This window comes from Pleurodeles waltl, chromosome 3_2, assembly GCF_031143425.1.
Source record: "Pleurodeles waltl isolate 20211129_DDA chromosome 3_2, aPleWal1.hap1.20221129, whole genome shotgun sequence".
NCBI classification, from domain to species: Eukaryota; Metazoa; Chordata; class Amphibia; order Caudata; family Salamandridae; genus Pleurodeles; species Pleurodeles waltl.
The window spans coordinates 175,537,034-175,557,360 of NC_090441.1; the positions used below are offsets into that span (position 1 = coordinate 175,537,034).

The 20,327-nt window shown below is 41.3% G+C and overlaps 1 protein-coding gene across 2 annotated transcripts in view; it reads right to left on the minus strand.

Moving 5' to 3' along the window:
- Window positions 1-20,327, minus strand: part of LOC138286652 (sterol 26-hydroxylase, mitochondrial-like) — a 92,603-nt gene that overhangs the window by 33,880 nt on the left and 38,396 nt on the right. For both annotated transcript variants that reach the window (XM_069227114.1, XM_069227115.1), the window contains exon 6: window positions 13,805-13,971. In XM_069227114.1, coding sequence (XP_069083215.1) covers window positions 13,805-13,971 — 167 coding nt within the window. The remainder of the gene's footprint in view (window positions 1-13,804; window positions 13,972-20,327) is intronic.

Sequence of the window (20,327 nt, forward strand, 5' to 3'; positions counted from 1 at the left end):
TCTGGGTAACAGAACCTGGTGAGAGCCCAAAACGGCACCCCATTCTGAATTCCCCTAGGTGTCTAGTTTTAAAAAATGTACAGGTTTGCTAAGTTTTCTTGGGTGCCGGCTGAGCTAAAGGCCAAAATCCACAGCTAGGCACTTTCCAAAAAAACACGTCATATTTCAATGTAAAAATGTTATGTGTCCATCTTGTGTTTCCAGTCGCGGGCATTAGGCCTATCCACACAAGTGAGGTACCATTTTTATCGGGAGACTTGGTGGAAACACAGAATAGAAGAACAAGTGTTATTGCCCCTTTTCTTTCTCTACATTTTTTCCTTCCAAATGTAAGAGTGTGTAAAAAACACGACTATTTGAAAAATGCCCTGTAATTCACATGCTAGTATAGGGACCCCGGAATTCAGAGATGTACAAATAACCACTGCTTCTCAACGCCTTACCTTGTGCCCATTTTGGAAATACAAAGGTTTCCTTGATACCTATTTTTCACTCTTTATATTTCACCAAATGATTTGCTGTATACCCAGTATACAATGAAAACTTATTACAAGGTGCAGCTCCTTTATTGGCTCTGGATACCTAGGGTTCTTGATGAACCTGCAAGTTCTATATATTCCCACAACCAGGAGAGCCCAGCAGACGTAATGGTATGTTGCCTTCGAAAATCTGACATTGCAGGAAAAAGTTACAGAGTAAAACGTGGAGAAAAATGGCAGGTTTTTTTACCTCAATTTCAATTTTGTTTAAATTTCAGCTGTTATTTTCAGTACGAACACCTTGTTGTATCTACACAAATGACCCCTTGCTAAATTAAGAATTGTATCTACTTTTTAGAAATGTTTAGCTGTCTGGGATCTAGCATTGGTTTCACACCCATTTCTGTCACTAACTGGAAGGAGGCTAAAAGCACACAGAAAATAGTAAAAATGGGGTATGTCCCAGTAAACTTCCAAAATTGTGTTGAAAAATGTGGTTTTCTGATTCAGGTCTGCCTGTTCCTGATAGCTGGGAAGGTGGTAATTGTAGCACTGCAAACCCTTTGTTGATGCCAATTTCAAGTGAAAAAACACAAGTCTTCTTCTGCAGCCCTTTTTTCCATTTTTTTTTTTAAAACAATTTGCTGTTTTTGGCTAATTTCTTGGTCTCCTCCAGGGAAAACCACAAACTCTGGGTACCTTTAGAATCCCTAGGATGTTGGGAAAAAAAGGACGCAAATTTGGCGTGGGTAGCTTATGTGGACAAAAAGTTAGGAGGGCCTAAGTGCCAACTTCCCCAAATAGCCAAAATAAGGCCTGGCGCGTAAGTGAGATAAGGCCTGGCAGCGAAGAGGTTAAGCCCAACCTTTTCAGTCATCATATAAGGATTGTCTCCATTTGATAGCTAGATCCTTCTTGGCCACCATAAAGCCTATATATTAAAAAGGTTTTTGGTATTTGGATCGTATGTCATCACTCCAAATTTCAAGTTTTGCTGTTCTAGTGGAGCAGGGCAGTTCTAGCTTCCATAGTTGCCCCAAGCATTTGGGGATCTTTTTCCAGAATTTAGTAACTTTGGGGCATTGCCAGGTTATATGATAAAAGGTACTTGGTTGACCATAGTTTATAAAATAAGTTTAGTAATTAGCCGGACCAAATATCTTCATTTGTGTTGTCAAAGGGATGTATTGGGATGAAACCCAGAGCAACTGCCAGTGGCTGAGAATATTTTAAGCATTTCATCCATCACCTTGTTGTTTTTGTAGTTGATACACTAAGTGCACTAGGTATGCCCAGGCGTGGGTCCCGGACTCACTGTGCTGCTGGAACCAAGCTACACCTGGCTGAAGAACCCTAACTAGGGTGAAACTGGTCCTAGGTTGGTTCTGTTTTGGGTCCAGGACCTGGCCTGGCAGTTTGGACTGGACTGTTCCTACGAGGAGCAGGGTCATAGGTCCAAACTGAGGATGCATGGTGGGCAAAAAACAAGGGATTGGGATGTGGACACAAGCGATTGCCAGTGGCTGAGACTAATTCAAGCTTTCCATCCATCACCTTGTTCTTTTTGTCATATAGTATATTCAATGGGCGGGATCTCTGCACTCATGGTGGGATCTCTGCAATGAGAAACTGCAGTGTGGAGTTCCCTCCAACAGTGCAGAGATCCCGCCACGACTCCTGAGCCTCCTCCATGACTGTGGAGGATTTCTGTAATTCAAGCCCTATATAATATCTTTAAATGAACCAATTAGAATCCCAATCTCATTGCCACCGTTATGATATGTCCATATGCCTCATACCAGTCGATCATCAATATGTCCTAACAGAAAACCTATAATGCGGCCTGGGATATCATATTTTGTTGCACAAAAAACAAAATGTGCAACCCCAAAGTTTGTGGTGTTTTTGCAGAAGACAGAGCACATGCCGGTCACAAAAATGCAGCTTAGTCTGTCAATACTGGAGATTGTGATTAGTCACAGGCTGAGTGTCCAGCAGCAGTGCACCTGGGAACAGCTGTGGGTCTGATGCCAGAGAACCCATTTCTGAATTTGAAAACTATGCTGTCTGGCAGTCGACAACCCTTATTCAGAAGATACATTGGGCAGCAGAGGGAGAGTGGGGGGGGAGGGGGCACAGGAGAGCCAGCAGTCGGGGGTAATGAGGGTGAGGAGAGGGGGGGGGGGGAAGGAGTGTCCTAGAGTTGTTGGGAGAGGCGTGTTTAGGCCGCGGGGGAGGGGGGGCACATGAGGGGCTGGATGTTGAATTACAGTCAGAGATGCCGACTTGAAGTTGAGGTCTGTGCCTAAAAACCACAGATGTGACCTTGTTTAATGTAACTGGTGCTCATGTAAAGCGCTCCAATACCGCTCCAAAGCTGCAGAAACATAGTCAAGGGGGGGCTGGTCCCACAAAACAAAGGGCAGTGGAGAAGGAGCAGGCCTGTGGTGACAGGTAGGAAGGTAAAGAGCTGGGCGCAGCCTGTCAGCTCAGGAGCAGGCCCTGTTTATATTCAAGAGATCAACAGGCAGGTGACAGAGGAACTCAACACCCCTGCTGTCACCTAAACTATCGCTCCCCCTCCTGTATTGGTTTATCTCAGAGCCAAGGAAAGGAGGATCAGCCTCAATTCTGTTTTAGAATGACCGGATTTGAGGCACTTTTGTAAATATCATGGACTTTTTTTTTTAAACAAAAGTGGTGACTTCACACATTTTTTGTTGTTGTTGCTAATCGCTAAGTCCTGTTAATATGGTGGTCTGCCCTAGGCCTTTTATCCTATTGTAACTGTAATTCCCATTGTGTTGTTGTTAATGAGAGTTATATCTATTTGGGATACATCCTTTTTGCATCTTATAGGTTAATATTGTGCATTCTTTAAAGGAACTAACATGTGTGTCTTACATTTTTAGGGTCGAGCCTGCGTCGCATGCGCTCCCGCATGCGTATCGCAGTGAGACACTTTAGGTATTAGAAAAGGGCTCGGAGCCCTGTCGACGTCGCGTCAGTGTTTTTCATTGGTTCGTGGGCTTGCCTATTAAAATCTGCTTGCTTTCAATAGTCGAAGGCATGCATAAGTCATGCCTTTTCCGGTGGCTAGCCCTCCTCGAGCGTATCAACCAAGTACAGAAAACATGCGAGGCTCGCTGTTTTCTGTCCTGCTCGTTGACTACTTTTTCTCTATTTTCCTAGCGCGATTTCGCTTGGCAGAAGTCGAGCGCTTTACACAGTTAATTGCACTTTTTCGGGTTACATAGATAAATGCACTTTTGCCGATAGGTGAAAAGTCGGGTTAGGAGTTTACAACGCTATCAGCTCTAACATGAGCAAACGCGAGACCCGTTGCATTGCAAATGCTTGTTCTTCAGTGCTGGCCTACTGAATGCATCAGTTGTATGTGCTTGTGTATTTCAGGACTCATGATCAATCTTCAACTTTTCAAATGTTTTAATCTATCCAGTGCCCAGACACCTCCAATCTTGGTGACATCGACAGTGTCTATTTTTTAAATCCATCTAGGTACCTTCCTTCCTTGAGAATAGAACCCTAGTACAATAGCGTCTTCAGTGTGAAACGTGCCTTCCCTCCTATCTTTGCTGTGGCTGAATGCCAAGCTTGGATAGCTGCCTGTCTGGGCTCTAGTAGTTTCTGAGGGGCTTGGGTACTGTACAGCCAGACAATATATGCTTGGGGCTCACTGCGTTCCTGTCATGTCTGACTGAGGGCCTTTGCTGTGCTGCAATCATTCAGTCATTAATTTATCACTAACTAGGAAACCCAATAATATTTTCTGAAATCAGATAGTGCAAGTCCACCTTCTTACACCGATGTTTGAGTGCACCTCACCACCCCGCAACGTGATACGCGTTATTCCATCTTTGTCGCAATAAGGTGTGTGATGATTTTAAACATGGCTGCTCTGCCCATCAGCGACAGGACAGTTATATTCTATGTTCTGCATCCTGTTTACATTTTGTAGGAATCAATTCAAGTTTAAGTCCATCAGTATACAGTAGTCATGTGTATTCATCAATATTTAAACACTGTATTCATGAATTGTAGCAGGCATCAGAATGTCCTTATATGGGACCCTTAGCCAACTGGTTCACTTTAAACCCCAAATATTGGCCACATACTTTGAGGAAATACAAAAGATTAGTGGCATTTCTGAATCCACTAAATACAGAAGCAGGTCATCCACATGAAACTATATGCATTCCTCCCAGTCTCTTCTCCATTTAATTCCTCTTAATAAGGGGGGTTCCCTTATGCAGCAAGCCAGTGGTTATATCACCAGAGCATAAGAGAGTTGGAGGGAGAGGGGACCCCTGTCTTGTGCCCTCCATCAGCAGAAACACCCCTGACAATGTCTCCTTCACTGACTCCTGCCAGAGGGGTTTATAAGCAGCTTCGCCTATTCCAGAACATGTTCTCCAATCCCCATTCTCTGGAGTGCTATGAATAAGAAGGGCCATGGGCAGAAAGAAACTTGGCTCAGTGCTGCTGGTGAATAAAATTAGGCAGAAGGGGGCGGTTGTGGGTTCACAGGTCAGTCTCTGGCTGATTACACTACACCAGTGAGTGGCATGTGAACACAAACATTGCCTCACCTCCCCAACTCGTGTGAATCACTCACAGTTCAGCTCTGTTACACTGCTGCCAAGCTGTTTGTTGTAGGAGGGAAGTGGGCTGATGGGGTGAGGTGGCAGGGTGTGTAAGGGAGAATGAGGCGCATGGAAGGGGGCTGATGCGATGTAAAAATAAGCATCTGTGGCATGTAAATGATTAATGATACTTTAAACAGAGTCACTGTGGCCAAGAGGGAGGGATGCTGTGTTTGCATGACATTAATGCAGGAAGATTGGTGCCAGGGCCTGGGCACAGATCATCCATGCCAAAAGCCAGTCTTCAGTATTTGGTGACTTCAGATCAGTATCACAGTTACAGCGTAGGTGATAATGGTCCTGAAGGTTGATATTTGGTCCCATGACATCTGCATGCTAATTAGAGAGAACTCTGGGAAGAGGGAGATAGGAAGTTGGTAAGAGGATAGAAGACACCTGAATACCAATTACCATATTTATTTGGGTTTGTTGGGCTTCAGCAAAATATTACATCCAACCTACTTCATGACTTTGGTCTGCTGCCAAAGTGGCGGATATAACTTGTAGCATCGCACATTATTTCACAAGCACAAGGAAGATGGTAAGTGCATGCAAACGTGACTCTCTCAATTACATCTACGTGCTTTACTCCAGGCTTAAGTGCAGCCAAAGGTTTGTTGCAACCTGAATGCAGCCCTCTTCTGAACCTCACACGACTCCCAACACATGACATGGAGGGGCACACTACACGCCCACAACATACCAACCATCCAAAAACAACGGAGCGGTGTCTTTTTAGAAGAGGTTCGCGACCTTCCTAGGGGTATGAGGAGCTGGCAAATGCTATAATACAATAATCGAGGGGGGGGAGGGGTGTACGGAGTCTGGCTGCCGTCTGAAACGGCGTAGAGCTCAGAGACTCGAGGGGATAAGGATTACCCAAACAGCTGTCAAAAAGCCTCCTTGGAGTCAGAATGAAAGGAAATATACATGTGATAACAGCAACATAACTCTGAAGTTATTTTCGAAGTAAGAGATGCCAACGGAGTTCTTAATTGAAGCCCTTAATTGAAGCCGGCTACAAATCACCTGAACACGGCCCCTCAGCTGAGCAAAGAACAACACGTTCTGCCAGGACACAGAGTCAGATGCTGAAGAGATCAGGGGCTTTCTTGTGTTTAAACTGGGAGGCTGCACCGGGGGATTAAATTACTCTTGACATTTGGTTGAACTCTCCACACAGCACAGGGAAGCCTCTGACAACTCTCAACTCTGAGGTATTTTCTCTTCACTTAACTGTTCAGACTCCATTACCTGAATGTGTGAGCACAGGATTTTCTTGTCAGACCAGTGTGTGGAGCAAATGCAGTTCTGAAAGTGAGTGTTGTACACCATTTCTGCAGCTGAGAGAGTCTGTAAAAGTTACTCATTCTGTCAGGAAATACAGCCAGTTTCTTAACAGATAAGTGGAATTCCCTTTCTTGAAAGGCTGCTGTAGGGGAAACATGGACTTTCACTTCTGAGGTATTTCTCTTAGACAGTTTAGAGTCTGCTACGCAATTAAGTAAATGCTGGAATTCCTATCAGAAGAGGGTGTTAAAGCGAATTTGGATAGACAGGCAAAAGATGTGAGCTATTTCCTATGCACTGGTTCTCAGGGACACCTGTCTGAAAGCATTCATTCATTATTTTTTTAAATTCTAGAAGTCTGTGGCAAAGACTAATTCTGTCAGGAAACACAGCCAGCTGCTGGTGAGATAAGTGAAAAGGCTGCTGTAAGACAAGCCTCTGACAACTCTCAACTCTGAGGTATTTCTCTTCACTTAACTGTTCAGGATCCATTACGTGATTATGTAAGCGCAGGAATTTCTTGTCTACAGGTGTGTGGCGTAAATACTGTTTTGCAAGTGAGTGTTGTAAACCGTTCCTACAGCTGAGAGAGTTTGTGAAAATTACTCATTCTATCAGGAAACATAGACAGTTTCTGAAGAGATATGTGAAATTCCTTTCCTTGAATGTCGAAAGGCTGCTGTATGAGAAGCATATAAACTTTCACTTCTGAGATATTTCTCTAAATTTGACAATTCAGACTCTACTACGAAATTAAATAAACGGTGGAATTCCTATCAGCAGAGGGGGTAAAGTGAATTTGGGTAGGCAGGCGAAAACTGTACAACATTTCCGATGTAGTTTTTCAGCGACACCCACTTGAAAACATATAGCCATAATTTTAAAATCCCAGATGTCTGTCACCATTTACAGTGTTAATATCTACCTACTTTGTGAGTCAATTGGATATCATATTTGATTACTAAGCTGTACTTATATTTTAATGTTAGAGAAAACAATAAATAACAGTATGGCCAGTGGCAAATCTAATAGAAAGCCTTTGTTTACACAAATAGTAGGGAACACTGTACCTCCAGGCAGGTCTACTATTGTCCCACAAGACAATGATTCTACGGACCTTATTTTAAAAGAGATCTCAGCTGTGGGGCAAAAATTGGGATCTATGGATGAAAAAATTTCAGATCTCGCAACAGAAATGAAGACAATACGGATGTATCTAAACTCTTTTCATACCAAAGTGGAAATTTTAGATAAAAGAAACACTTTTTTGGAAGATAAATTAGATAATGCGGAGTATTGGGGTCCGGATATCTGGCACCTAAAACAAAAAGTTATAGATTTGGAAGACAGGGCCCGAAGAAATAACATTTGTTTTTATGGAATTCCAGAAAAAAGGGAAGTCAATAATGATGTGAAGAACTTGCTACTAACGTTAATACCGCGGCTACTGAACATATCTTTTGAGCATCCCCTTGAGTTGCAGAGAGCTCACAGAATTCGATCAAGAACTTCAACTTCAACTCTTGAATCTAGACCTAGATCGATTATAGCATGCCTCTTACGTCATGAACAGGGCCGCCAAATATTAACAGCTGCTCGTAAACATGGTCCATATGACTTGGAAGGGCATAAAGTATTTATTGCTGCAGACTTCTCCACTGAAACCAGTGCCAAACGAAAAGCGTTCCTGCAACTTAGGCCAAGACTTCGCAAATGGGATATCAAATATGTTTTTTTAGAACCTGCCACAATGTGGATCACAATGGATGGGAACTCAATGGATTACACAGAGCCCGAGGATCTAGTACGCTTCCTGGACAGTTTGGATGACCAACATATGGACTCAACACCACTGAACAAAACATCTATGAATAGTCTGCTTCAATTACAGAATGATCCACAAAGCCATTGCACCGGTAGATTACACGTCCCTACCTTTAAGAAACAGTTTGACAGAGATAAAGCAGTTCACTGCGTAAAGACACTCACACAGGAAAATCCCAGAGACAAATCAAGATCACCTCTAAAGTCACCCATGTCTTTCAATAAAGTAACTGATGCTCAACCTTCCACTATCGCGTCTTCCAGCTAGATGAGTATATTTATACATGCTATGTATTAATATAATGTTATAACTGTTTTGCTGCAGTTATTCATTCTGATGATATAATTAATTTCCTATCCTCATATATTGTTGTTCAATAACCATGTACATTTCCTACTGTGTTTGTATTTGCAGATTTTCTCTTGGATAGATTTTATAACTCCAAGGAGTGTTTTTTTCTTCTTATAATCTATTTACCATGAGTGGTTTTCCTTTCCTCCCCTGCAGAGACTGGGTTTCGAATTAAGGTTTAGACCCACTGACGAAAGATACATATTATTTGATCTGCAGTGTTCTTTTACATTCTAGCGCTTAGAACGGTGTACTTACACCATTTAGAGTTTAGTGTTAACAATATTTTATGATTATAGTTCCACATATTGGTTTCAGGTTTACTATACTTCAGATAGTTTTATTTATTTATTTATTTTTATTTTTTCTCCCTCCAGTAAGTTCTCATTATCACATTACCATATAATTTATCTACTTCCTTTTCCCTTTTTTAGCATTTTGACTCAGTTTCACACAGTACAAATATACTCTAACATTTTCAGTCAGCATCATGACAATAAGTCCTATACAAATTGTCTCTCTCAATGTCAATGGCTTTACTAATTACATTAAAAGAAAGACAATTGTTTCCTATTTAGCCTCCAAACATACTGACATTGCTCTCATCCAGGAGACTCATCTATCTAATATAGAGTCAGAAAAATTAAAATGAGATTGGGTTGGCCAGATTCTTTACAGCTGCTAATCCCCTTCTCACATATCAGGAGATGCTACATCCCACACTACTACTAGGAAAAGTGGTGTAGCCATTCTAATACGGAAAACACTGCAATGCCAAATTCTACAGTCATGGTCAGATGAGGATGGTAGATTTGTTTTAGCCAAGCTTAAAAGTTGGTAATAATATATTAGGAGTGGGTTCCATTTATGCCCCTGTTGGGACTAAAGCCCCCTTTTTCCTTCATCTAAATAGAATTCTAACCAAAATGGGAATTTCCAGAATAGTTTTGGGTGGTGATTGGAATCTTGCGCCAGATGTGATCTTAGACAGAACAGGTCCCCTGGACACAACTCATGGTAGAGACGGAGCCATACTGGGAGACATCAGAGAAGATCATGGTTTGATCGATATCTGGCGTTTACTACATCCATCAGATAAGGGGTTTACATATCACTCGACAGTACATGATTCCCATTCTAGAATAGATTACTTTCTTATTTCACATTCCATTACACCACAAGTACTAGATTGAGATATTTTCGAAATTGCACTGTCAGATCACGCTCCTATCAGTCTCCAGCTTGATTGGGGTCTGAAACGCCCTTGTAGGAAACCATGGCGATTAAACATATCGCGCTACATACTACCGGCAGAAACGTCACAATTACAACCACATTTGACTACTTATATGAAAGATAACAAAGGATCAGTTTCTTCTCCACAAATCTTATGGGCAGCCGCGAAAGCCATAATTAGGGGGAAAATTATGAGGGATTCTGCCATAACAAATAAACGCAGAATAGAACAACAGGCCATTTTGGAAAATGATATCAAAACACTGACACATACTCATTTTAGTAATCCAACTGAAGCTTCCAGATGCAGATTGGAAAAAGCTAAGATGGAACTTAATACACTATATACTTCCAAAGCAGAATATATGCTATATAGACTTAAGGTTCCCAATTACGAACAAGGTGAAAAAGCCGTTTACTAGCGGCACGATTAAAACAGCGAGAAGCTATGACAGCTATTCCAGCTATATATAACCCTGAGGGTAAACTAATAACTGAGACTCAAGCAATAGCTAATACGTTTGCAGATTATTATACCAAGTTATATAGTTCAGAAGTTGATGATGACCTCCTCAAAGAACAGGAATTCTTTGATAAAATAACACTCCCCTGTCTCAATGAACAGGACCGGCTCATACTGATGGGCGAAATAACAAAGGATGAAATTGCGCAAGCAATCTCCAGTCTCCCATACAATAAAGCACCGGGAGAAGATGGTTTTCCTGGGGAATTTTACTGTTGGGTAAAACCAGAAGCAATAGATGCCCTTTATGAGGTTTATAAAGAAGCAGAGGAAACTGGTAGTCTCTCCTCACTCTCAAATAAAGCTATCATAACTGTCCTTCCCAAACCTGAGAAAGATCCATTATACTGCAGTAACTATCGTCCGATTTCTCTTCTGAATACAGATTCAAAGCTATTAGCCACCATTCTTCCCAAAAGACTCAAACAAGTTATCTCTAAGCTCATACATAATTATCAAATTGGAATCATGCCAGGCAGAACCTCTCGTAGCCATCTCCGCACTTTGGCTTACATACTTTGGTTTTCCAAGGATGCTGGAGAAGACAGAGTAGCATTATCCTTAGATGCCGAGAAGGCCTTTGACCGCATTGAATGGAGCTATATGTTCCGTACATTGCATAGGTTGGGATTAGGTAATGATTTTATCTCTAAGGTTAAATGGTTATACAAGACACCATCTGCACAAGTGAATTGTGGGGCTTTCCTTTCAAAAACCTTTTTAGTGCAAAGAGGTTCCCGTCAGGGTTGCCCTTTATCACCCCTCTTATTTCTTCTTGCACTTGAACCACTGGCTGCAGTAATAAGACAGTGTTCACAAATAGCAGGCATTCCTACACCAGCAGGCATCTCAAAACTACTTCTATACGCGGATGACATATTATTCACACTTACGGATCTACCTACTTCACTCTCGGCACTCATGTCTACTATTTCTCACTTCTCAAACATTTCTGGATACAAAGTCAATTGGAATAAGAGTGAAGCTCTCCCATTGTCCCGGGGCACAACATAAGCAGTTATCTTAGGCTACAATTTTCAATGGAAAGCGGATCGCCTGAAGTATCTAGGTATTTATATCAACACAGGTTTAGAACGTATGATTCAAGATAACTTAGATCCACTCATTGCTAAAACGAAGTCAGAATATGAAAAATTGTCCCATCTTAACCTGTCCTTTTGGGGTAGAGTCCAGGCAGTGAAAGTGATAATAGTTCCTCGTTTCACATGTTTTAAGTATGTTACCTTTGACAGTTAAAATATCAATACTGCGAGACATTGACAAAGGTATTAAAACCTTTATTTGGGGATCTCTGAGACCTAGGCTGAAAATCTCCAAACTGATTGCTCACAGGCGATCTGGTGGCCTTAGTTTACCATGCATTGAACATTACTATACAGCCCTCCATTTATCTCAATTGGTTTATCTTTGGCCAATACAGGATGACCCCCCACTATGGGTTCTTATTGAAAAGCAATCTTTACAGGCATCTTCAGGTTTGCAAATGTTTTATACTCATAAATCGCCTGCTTTACAAACTTCTAACCCTATTACTCAGTCTATGCTTAAGATTTGGATACACTCCCACAAACTCTTTAAGAGTAATCCGAGACTACATAATAAGGCTCCCATATGGCATAACGCTGATATTAGAATAGGGAAACAGACAATTTCCTGGGCTACATGGGAGAGAGCAGGTATTCTAATGCTGGATCATTTATTCACTTTAGAAGGCGAGCTTAAAACCTTTACGATGCTTCAGATCGAATTTCAACTCCCTAGCTCTCAAAAGGGGAAATACTTACAATTGAAACAAGCTCTACTTAGTAGACTAGGACCATTTCCGTGGATACCTGAGGATTCCCCAGTCGTACAATACTTAAAAACTTGGGGGAAATTGAAAGGAGCGGTTTCTGGATTTTATAATCTCGTTGTGCATAAACTACACTCATAACCATTACTAGCACAACTCCACGTCAAATGGCAAGGATTACTTAATGTAACGTATTCCAATGAGGACTGGACAGATGTTGTTATGAACATGGATAAAGGAATCAGAGGGGCAAGAATGAAATTTACTCTTTTCAAAATTCTTCATAATTAGTACTGGTCACCACAAAAACTCAAGGCAGCAGGTTTACTACACCATTCTACCTGTTGGAGGTGTCCTCCTGAGGACTGTGATATCCTACACATTTTATTTCGATATCCAGTGTTGACGGAATACTGGTCTTCTATAACTTCCTCTCTACACAGAGCTATACATGTGCCCATTCCTTTAACAGAAAAATTTGTTATATTACATGATGTTACTGATCTCCCAAATCTAACAAACCATATAAGGCGATTGATTGCTATTGCACTCACTGTAGCAAAAATTTGTATATTACGACATTGGAGAACACCACAACGTCCTACGCATGATGAATGGCTTATTGAAATGTATAACGTGGCATCATATGAAAAGCTGATTTACAGATTGCAAGACAATGTTGGGATTTTCATCCAAATTTGGAAACCCTTTCTAGCTAATACATATTCTATTAATATTCACACTTAAATGTTTTCTCCTTCTTTGTCTCCTGTCTTTATTAAGACATTTTTATTATTGTTTTGAGTCATGCTGTTATTATTAAGACAATTGACACTTCACCCATTAACACTGTTATTTTAAGTAGGACTTACTGCTCACCAATGCAACATTGTTGAATTGTCAGGAATATCTCCATCTGAAATGTTATATGTGTGGATTTGTATGATATTACTATCTCGACTATCTTCTAACAACCTATAATATATGGTTTAATACATATTGCATAATTCTTTCTTTCCAGATTTTCTTTTATAGGTCTACTTCTAAGAGTTAATGCACAGTCAGATGCCTTATAAATATCTCATATATTGCATTTATTTATTGATATATGCATAATGTTTTTTTTTTGTGTTTAGAAATCTGAGAAGTTAATATTTCATAATATTTATCATATATGGCCATAATTTGATTTATCTGTTTAACACAGTTTGTATATTGACATGTACTTCTCAATAAACATATATATATAAAAAAAAAAATAATACAATAATCTTCTAGCACCGAAATTATAATAATTGACTACCTTTTAAGGCCTTTGTCAACTTTAATATCCTGGTTCTGGTTAATGGCTTTGGGGTACTCTCACATTGTATCTCAAAAGAAAACATTTGGAAAATGTGTAAAACCCAAACCCTGAAATGAGTTTCCACTGCATACATGAAAGAAAAGTACCTGCTGTCCTTGCATAAAGCTTTGAAATTCTGGCTTATTGACTTGTCTCCATGATCTTCTAATTGTACAGTCTTTTGACTCACAGCATCTAGAAACCGTTTATTCTGTTTTGTGTAGGATCTAACTCAATAAATAATTCCCACTAAGCGTGAACTTGATGAATCCCCTTACCGCAGTGTCTCCTTGATGACAGCCTTCAGAAGTGGCATCTTGGTGAAGTCTCCCAAGGTGGGAATTTGGCCAGCAGGGACCACACTGATCACCTCCTTGAAGAGGGTGTTCTGGAGCTCGAGATCCCTCGCGAGATGGTACAGGGTCCAAGCCAATGTGTTGGAAGTCTGTGCAGAGGAAGCAAGAAAGATCAGTCTTTTGGGGAGGAATGTGGATTACTGATCAAAGAATTGAGACTAACTATGTGAATGAAGCAGAATGACTGTAACTGCAGACACGTAACAGATGCTGGTGAAAGCAGAAATGGCGGCGTCTCCATTTAAGCGCAAGATGTGTAGAATAAGTGTGTCTACGATGGAGGTCACGAGGCCAGTGATGTGGGGAACGAGTGAATCTACTGAGGTGGAAGAGACCAGTGATGTGGGGAAGGAGGGAGACACCACTGAAGTTTCTGAAGACAGTGACCAACAGGATCAATAAGCCAGAATTAAACAATATGCAGGTACTGATGTGGGAAATCAGTAAGTCTCCAGTGAAGTGTATCACGTCAGTGATGTGGGGGACGAGTAAGTCTTTATTGAAGAGCAGTATTGTGGGCAATTAGTGAGTCTCCATTAAAGTGCAAGAAGCAAGTGCTATGAGTCACAAATAAAGTTCGTACTGACATATGGTGTTTTAAAAGGAAGTTTTTAGACTAACTTTGTACTAATTTTTCTAATGTGTTTTTGAGGGGGATTATATTTTGGGCTGCACTGGGACACTTTGCTGGAAGCAGGTGTTGCTAACTACAGTTCTGTTGAGAGCCATCTTGTCTCCCCCAACGGAGCCGCCATCTTTACAGGCAGTGGTCTAGTCATTCGTGCGGGGATGGTAAAATAATATATAAGTACATCTGTTGTACAGACGTGTCAAAGGCGCGCCTAAGGCAAACCCACCTATGCCCGTACGCGCTCCGCCCACGCTCAGTGCCACTCACGCTGCCTGGTTTTTTTATGCTACTGACATGCACATTTCTTACTCTCCCACCACCCTCTGGGCCCTGCAGTCAAGACCACAAGGTTGAGGTATGTGTGCTTTAACACCTGAACCCTTGCCAAAGCTGTGGGCTCACTGCTTTTGCTGGCTTATGGGGCCAGGTATGATTGGTGTTGACACGCAATCTTCTCTCCCCAGAAGCACAGGGCGTCATAGGTATTTGTGATGCGTTAATTAACATATGCTGTCTCCACGAAAACGTCCTGCATATTTCCGACCTTCTCTTGGAAGAAGAGCTTGATATTCTCTTCTTCAGAGACATGGTTGTCTGACTCCTTGGTGCCCAATGGAGCGCTTGTGTTTCCTGGGGGATAGAATATGCTGCATCACGATAGAATAAAAAAAAAAAAAAAAAAAGGGGGAGGGGGTGTTGCTATTGTTTTAAAAAAAATGCTTTAAGTGTGTCTCATTTGAGCTTATGGGGTTTGAATTCTTGGGGTTTTGTCTGTCCTTATCGGTCATTAAATCTTTAGCTGGTGCCTTGAGCTGCCGGCCTTGGAGATCCTCTCCTCTCTGGATGAGAGTTTGTCCAGATATCTCCTTCAATACACCAATAGTACAGTCCTAGGTGACCTGAATCAACATCTGGGTAACACTTTTGACCCTCAAGCTAAACCTTTACTTAATAGCATGGCTGTCTGGAATCTAAGTTAATTTGTTAATCAACCGACACACTCTGCCGGTCATATTCTTGACCCTATATTATCTAATTGCCTGGTGAATATTATCGAAATCAGACCTACTGAGTGGTCCAATCATGTGTATAATTCACTTTGCTTGGAATATGGCAGAAGAAGTGAGCCAGCCGTGCCATACAGAAACTGCTCTCAAGTCTCAAGAAGTGAGATTTTATTATTTGTCGAGAAATCCACTCCTGTGATGAGTCAGGATATTGATTCTGACACCGAGTTGTTGCATATGGCTAACACTCTTACTCCTGTGAAAAAGCAGAGGTCTAATAATTCTTGCAGCAGACTTCCTTCCGCCCCCTGGTATGATGACTATCTTAGAGCCCTGCGTAAGCACTGTAGGAAATTGGAAAGATCTTGGAAGAAGAATTACTGCGTCAGAGATGAAGAACTTCATGCATTGGCTATGAAGAAATATCCTCGAACAATAAAAAAAAGAAAAACTCAAGCAAACTTTTTTGCCAACCAAATTGCTGAGTCAGGTAATAAATCCAGCGATATCTTCAAGATAGTCTGGAAATTATCATTACATCCTTTAAATGACCCTTCCAATTTGGGTTTTCTTTGACAGTAAGATAACTGGTATTGTGAAAGCTCCTATTCCATAGGTCCTGAGAGCGCCCTAGAGTCGGGTTGGATAGATGATTTGCCCTCCTGCCCAGCTAAATCTCTTCTTGCTCCCTTTGCAAGTTCTTCACAATTTTCCTTGGAGGAGTCTGGACAGGCCCTGAAATCACATATGTCGGGCTCTCCTACTGACTCTTGTCGTCCTCGAATTCTGTCTGCATACCATTAACCCCATTTTAAATCATCTCCTGAAAGGTTCTATTCAATCTGCAATTGTTCCAAGCTGTTGGAAACAAGCTCCATTGATACCGCTATTGAAAAAAACCTTTGGCTGATAAATCAATTTTGTGCAATTTCAGGCCTATCTCCTTACTGCCTGCTTTTTTCAATTACTGGAGAAGATTATTAATGGACAGTCTAATTTCCTGGAAGAGGGCCAGTTTTTGCACCCATCCCAGTTGGGTTTCTGTCTGCATTGTAGTAAGTAAACTACCCTGGTCGAGACCACTGAACACATCAATATGGCTGTGGACCAATGGAAACAGGTCGCATTAATTAGACTTATCCGTGGTCTCTTCCTTTGGACCTTCGCGCCATGAAGGACGAATCGGCCTTCAGACGTAATCTTAATACTTGGATGTTTCAATCTGCCTATTACTAGGTCAGCTCCTGCCTGGGTCGAGTTCTAGTCTGTTTAGCGCCAGGAAATTCTTGGAGTAGCCATGAGCTTTATAACTCCTTTTTGATTGATGATTGGTTGATTGATTGATTGAAGTGTATAGGGGTCAGTGTTGTAGGGAATGAGTGAGGTCCATTGACACATTTGAGGCCAGGTGTAGGAGCTGGCATTTCACCCCATAAAAGTTTTTTTAGATCGCTAGCACAGAAATTAAGCTTCATGAAGGAGTCGCGACACCAGGGATGTGGAGTTAGCAAGATAGTTGTAAGTGCAAGTATTTAGTTAATCAACGCTTTATTCAAATGCAGTGCATGGACTATACAAGCCGTATACTTAATAAAAAGAATTAAACCTATTACAGCAAAATGGCTGGAAAATATTGAGACGATGGCAGATGATTATCCTTTAGAAGGGTACAGAAAAGAAGCTCTGAGCATAGCATATATTGAAACAGTGATTATTCCAGAGACTTGTGGTGAGAATGGAAAAAGAACAGAAAAAGGATTTACAATGCGAAGCACGTGAAGTGACCAACACGGTTGGGATGTGGAGTATGAATTCTAACAAGACAAGAACGATAGGGCTGAAGCTATAAGAACACTTAAATACAATGGATAGGTAGCAACTGTTGAGATGATATGAAGGGGAATGACATTCAATGGATGGAAGCAGGTGAGAGTTCAATACTAGGCAAATTGCAGAATTAAAGACTGAGGACAATATAATATTTAGGTTGGGAGGCTACAAGGATGTAGAAACGTTAATCTAAGTGACCAAACCTTGGAGTAAGAAACAAAAGAGCAGGTTAGACATGAGCAGTGAATGAGAAAAACCAAGTGATGCATGTAATGTCTTAAGTAACTTACTATTGGTAAGCTGTTCTGGCCACATTTTCTACCACCAGGGTTTTGTTCTGGGCCCCACATGAAACAGTCCAGCTCAGACCCCAGGTAGGGGGCATGCAACACCAGAAATGTTTCAATTGTCTGGACTCCTCAGTGAGGGCTCTTGCATCCCAAAGTATAAACAGCTATGCAACCCACATCTGGATCTTCTATCCAAACTGAGGTAATTCACTGAGAACTATTTTGATGAATGGGACAATTGAATTAATATCAGACATACGTAATTAGTCTGAGCCGCAATCAATCCATTGTTTTCTTGCTCACTGCTCAATTTCAGACCAGGACCAGCCATATATGCACATTAGTTGCGGCCCGCCAAATAAGCAGAAATGCCAGGCCACTTGTCCATCCTTTCCATTCACTTTAGAGGCCCATAGAGGCTGAAACATATCTGAAGTTGTCTGATTTTGATTAAAAGAAGCATCAGCAAGCAGTACGAGTCAAATTATTGCAGCACCAAGGGCGATTTGCACACTCTTGGTCACTTAAAATGGCACAGATGAGTTAATATGGAAGTACCACCCAAAATAAAACTGGAATGTAGTGCACTGAAAGTAACTTCCAGTGGTTTGCATTAGACCAGGCATTTCCATACATCACTACCTTGCCATCCATTTGAGACAACACTTAGTGGGGTCACCATGCCCAGATGTGGGCCCAGAGATAGCTAAGCAAATACGGGTTAAAGCTCACTGGGATGTTTGTCACAATCTCCTATACAAAACTACTGCCTGACAAACATTGTACCCTAAATATTATTTACAAAAATATCATCCCATTGGGTGTAGATTTTCAATTATTAACTCCAATACAGTTATAAATTCTAAACTATGTTGAGGACATGAGATTTGATTATATTGTCACAATGACATTCTGAGACATCACCAACTCAGTGATGATTCCCCATGAAACCCAGATCAGAGATTGGGGTTCTTTTGTTCCCATTCAGATGGGATGTGGTCTGCCATTTGTGGTTGGACTGCTTGCTTTCAGGCACATCCAAGACTTATAAGCAGAGGATTGGGTCCTTTCTTTGAAGACACAGACAAGGTAACTAATTTTAGAACACACTGTCGAGAGTGAATCCCAGTGCATATAAACAATGTAAGCATTTCCATCCAGTACGTGAATCATCTCAAAACCATCATAGACTGTGGAAAGGGGAAAACACAGGGCAAGGGAACAGAATGGAGCAAAATAAAGATCATGAAGAGAGGTTTGAGTTGAGTAAAGAAGCTCAGTTTTATTAGAGTTGGAGTGAACAGATTGCTATGTCATTTATAGCAGGATTGCAAATAGTCACAAGGAAATAAAATGAGGAAGTTTTAAAGAGAGAAAAGAGATAAACATTTGTTATTTATCCAACAGAAAAGAGATTAGAGAAAGGTAATTGAAGCACAGAGTGAATCCAAAGGAAAGGCAGTTTAGAGTGGAGGTAAGAATAGACTGTAAAATAAATATTACTGCAGGGGAATTACGTCCCTTCACTTGGGATACCCTCAGCTTGCACCCATTTGTTGCTTTTCTCCACTGGTTCTGAATGAACCAATCTACCAGCAGCCAGCATCAAGATTATAGGACTAGTCTCTGACCTACATTCGATCATTAACAACCCCCACCCATCTTAAGGTTGGCAATTAAATTAAATTGTGTTGGCATTGGTTACCCTAGACTCTGATCGTTCGATGGACTGATGCAATGTCCTTAAAGACATGAGCTATATATGAAACAAATTGGCAATAAACTCTGATACCAGGGTTTATGGTTTATTCCCATAACTACTAAATAAAAAGGTTATCTGATGTCTCAAGAAGCAAGGACTATAAGGGAGGCAGGGGGTAAGCATGGTTCAGATCTAGAGCCTATCTGCAAAGCTAGGGCTATAAAGGAGGTTGCTTCATAACCTGGCTCCTGCAGTGCTACTGGAGCACAGTTCAAAGACCGTAAATAACCCTTACATCGGGTAATCATTCTGTAAGATTGTGTTAACGCTTGTGTGTGTCTTAACTAGCCGGAATATTCAGGTGTTCTACTGAATGGTACAATTATTTTTTTGATGTTGTGGCTAAACCTTCTCATTGGTCACTTTAGTGCCTCAATCACAGACTTAGGGCCTGATTACGACCTTGGCGGAGGGGTTTACTCCATCCCAAATGTGACAGATATCCCGCCTGCTGTATTACAAGTTCCATTATATCCTATGGAACTTGTAATACGGCAGATGTGATATCCGTCACATTTGCGACGGAGTAAACCCCTCGGCCAAGGTCATATTCAGGCCCTTAGTGCTGGTTCCACCAGGAAGGCAGAGTGTATGACTATTATGGTATATAATGGTGTACATCGCAATGTGGAGTGTGAAGCACACCAGTGTAGTGGGAAACAAACTGGGCGAGGCAAGTGTATCAGGGCATCTAATGAATTTAAATGGTGCAAGAGACACAGGGACAGTGTACTTCCAGTCAGGCAGTGGGGGACGGGAGAGACGATGAACAGTGGAGGGGACCAATACACTGGAGCAGAAAAGGAATGCGAAAATTACTGAGACTGAGCAATGCCCAAAAATCAGGAATTTATGCAGTGTCAGAGTGTGTGGTGGTGACAGCAAGTGTTGGTTGTATGCGCTTAGCAGGAGCAGGGATGGAAGA